This window comes from Cariama cristata, unplaced genomic scaffold (genome assembly GCF_000690535.1).
Source record: "Cariama cristata isolate BGI_N322 unplaced genomic scaffold, ASM69053v1 scaffold30939, whole genome shotgun sequence".
In the NCBI taxonomy this organism is placed as follows: domain Eukaryota; kingdom Metazoa; phylum Chordata; class Aves; order Cariamiformes; family Cariamidae; genus Cariama; species Cariama cristata.
Window position 1 is genome coordinate 1 of NW_009637923.1, and position 483 is coordinate 483.

The 483-nt window shown below is 61.1% G+C and overlaps 1 protein-coding gene across 1 annotated transcript in view; it reads right to left on the reverse strand.

The window, feature by feature from the left end:
* Window positions 1-7: 7 nt before the first annotated feature.
* The window catches only part of PRPF19 (pre-mRNA processing factor 19), a gene marked incomplete at both ends in the record, with an annotated part of 2,898 nt that continues 2,422 nt past the window's right edge, over window positions 8-483 (reverse strand). Inside the window, 2 exons of the mRNA XM_009708535.1 lie at window positions 8-53; window positions 266-436. Coding sequence (XP_009706837.1) covers window positions 8-53; window positions 266-436 — 217 coding nt within the window. The remainder of the gene's footprint in view (window positions 54-265; window positions 437-483) is intronic.

The following is a 483-nucleotide window of genomic DNA, read 5'->3' on the forward strand; positions in this document are numbered from 1 at the left end:
GTCCCGCCCAGGGCCAGGTAGGTGCCGCTCTGGTCAAAGATGAGAGACTTCACCTGCAGAGGAGAAGGGGAATGAGGCTTCAGACCAGGTCCAGAAAGGTCCAAACAGCTTCTCGGGGTGCTGGGGGGGTGCAGCACGTCCGCATCAGGCTCCCCCAAAGCAGAGAAGTGCAGTCGGGAGCAGGCCTGGGATGGTGGGCACGGGGAAAGGAGCCTGCCAGCCTGCCATGGCAGGCTATCGCGGTGAAAAGGGGACGGTCACACACCTCAAAGTTATTGTCCAGCTGCAAGGTCTTGAAGTTCTTGAGCTTACGCAAATCCCAGAGTTTGACAGAGGAGTCGTCTGCTGCCGTGGCCAGGTAGTAGCCGTTCTCGGAGAAGGCGATGCTGGTGATGGGGCCTGAGTGCCCTGGGAAGTTGGCCACGTTGGTGCGTTCCTGGGGGTAAGGCAGTTAGAGACGGGCTGCCGGCAGGGGACCGCAGC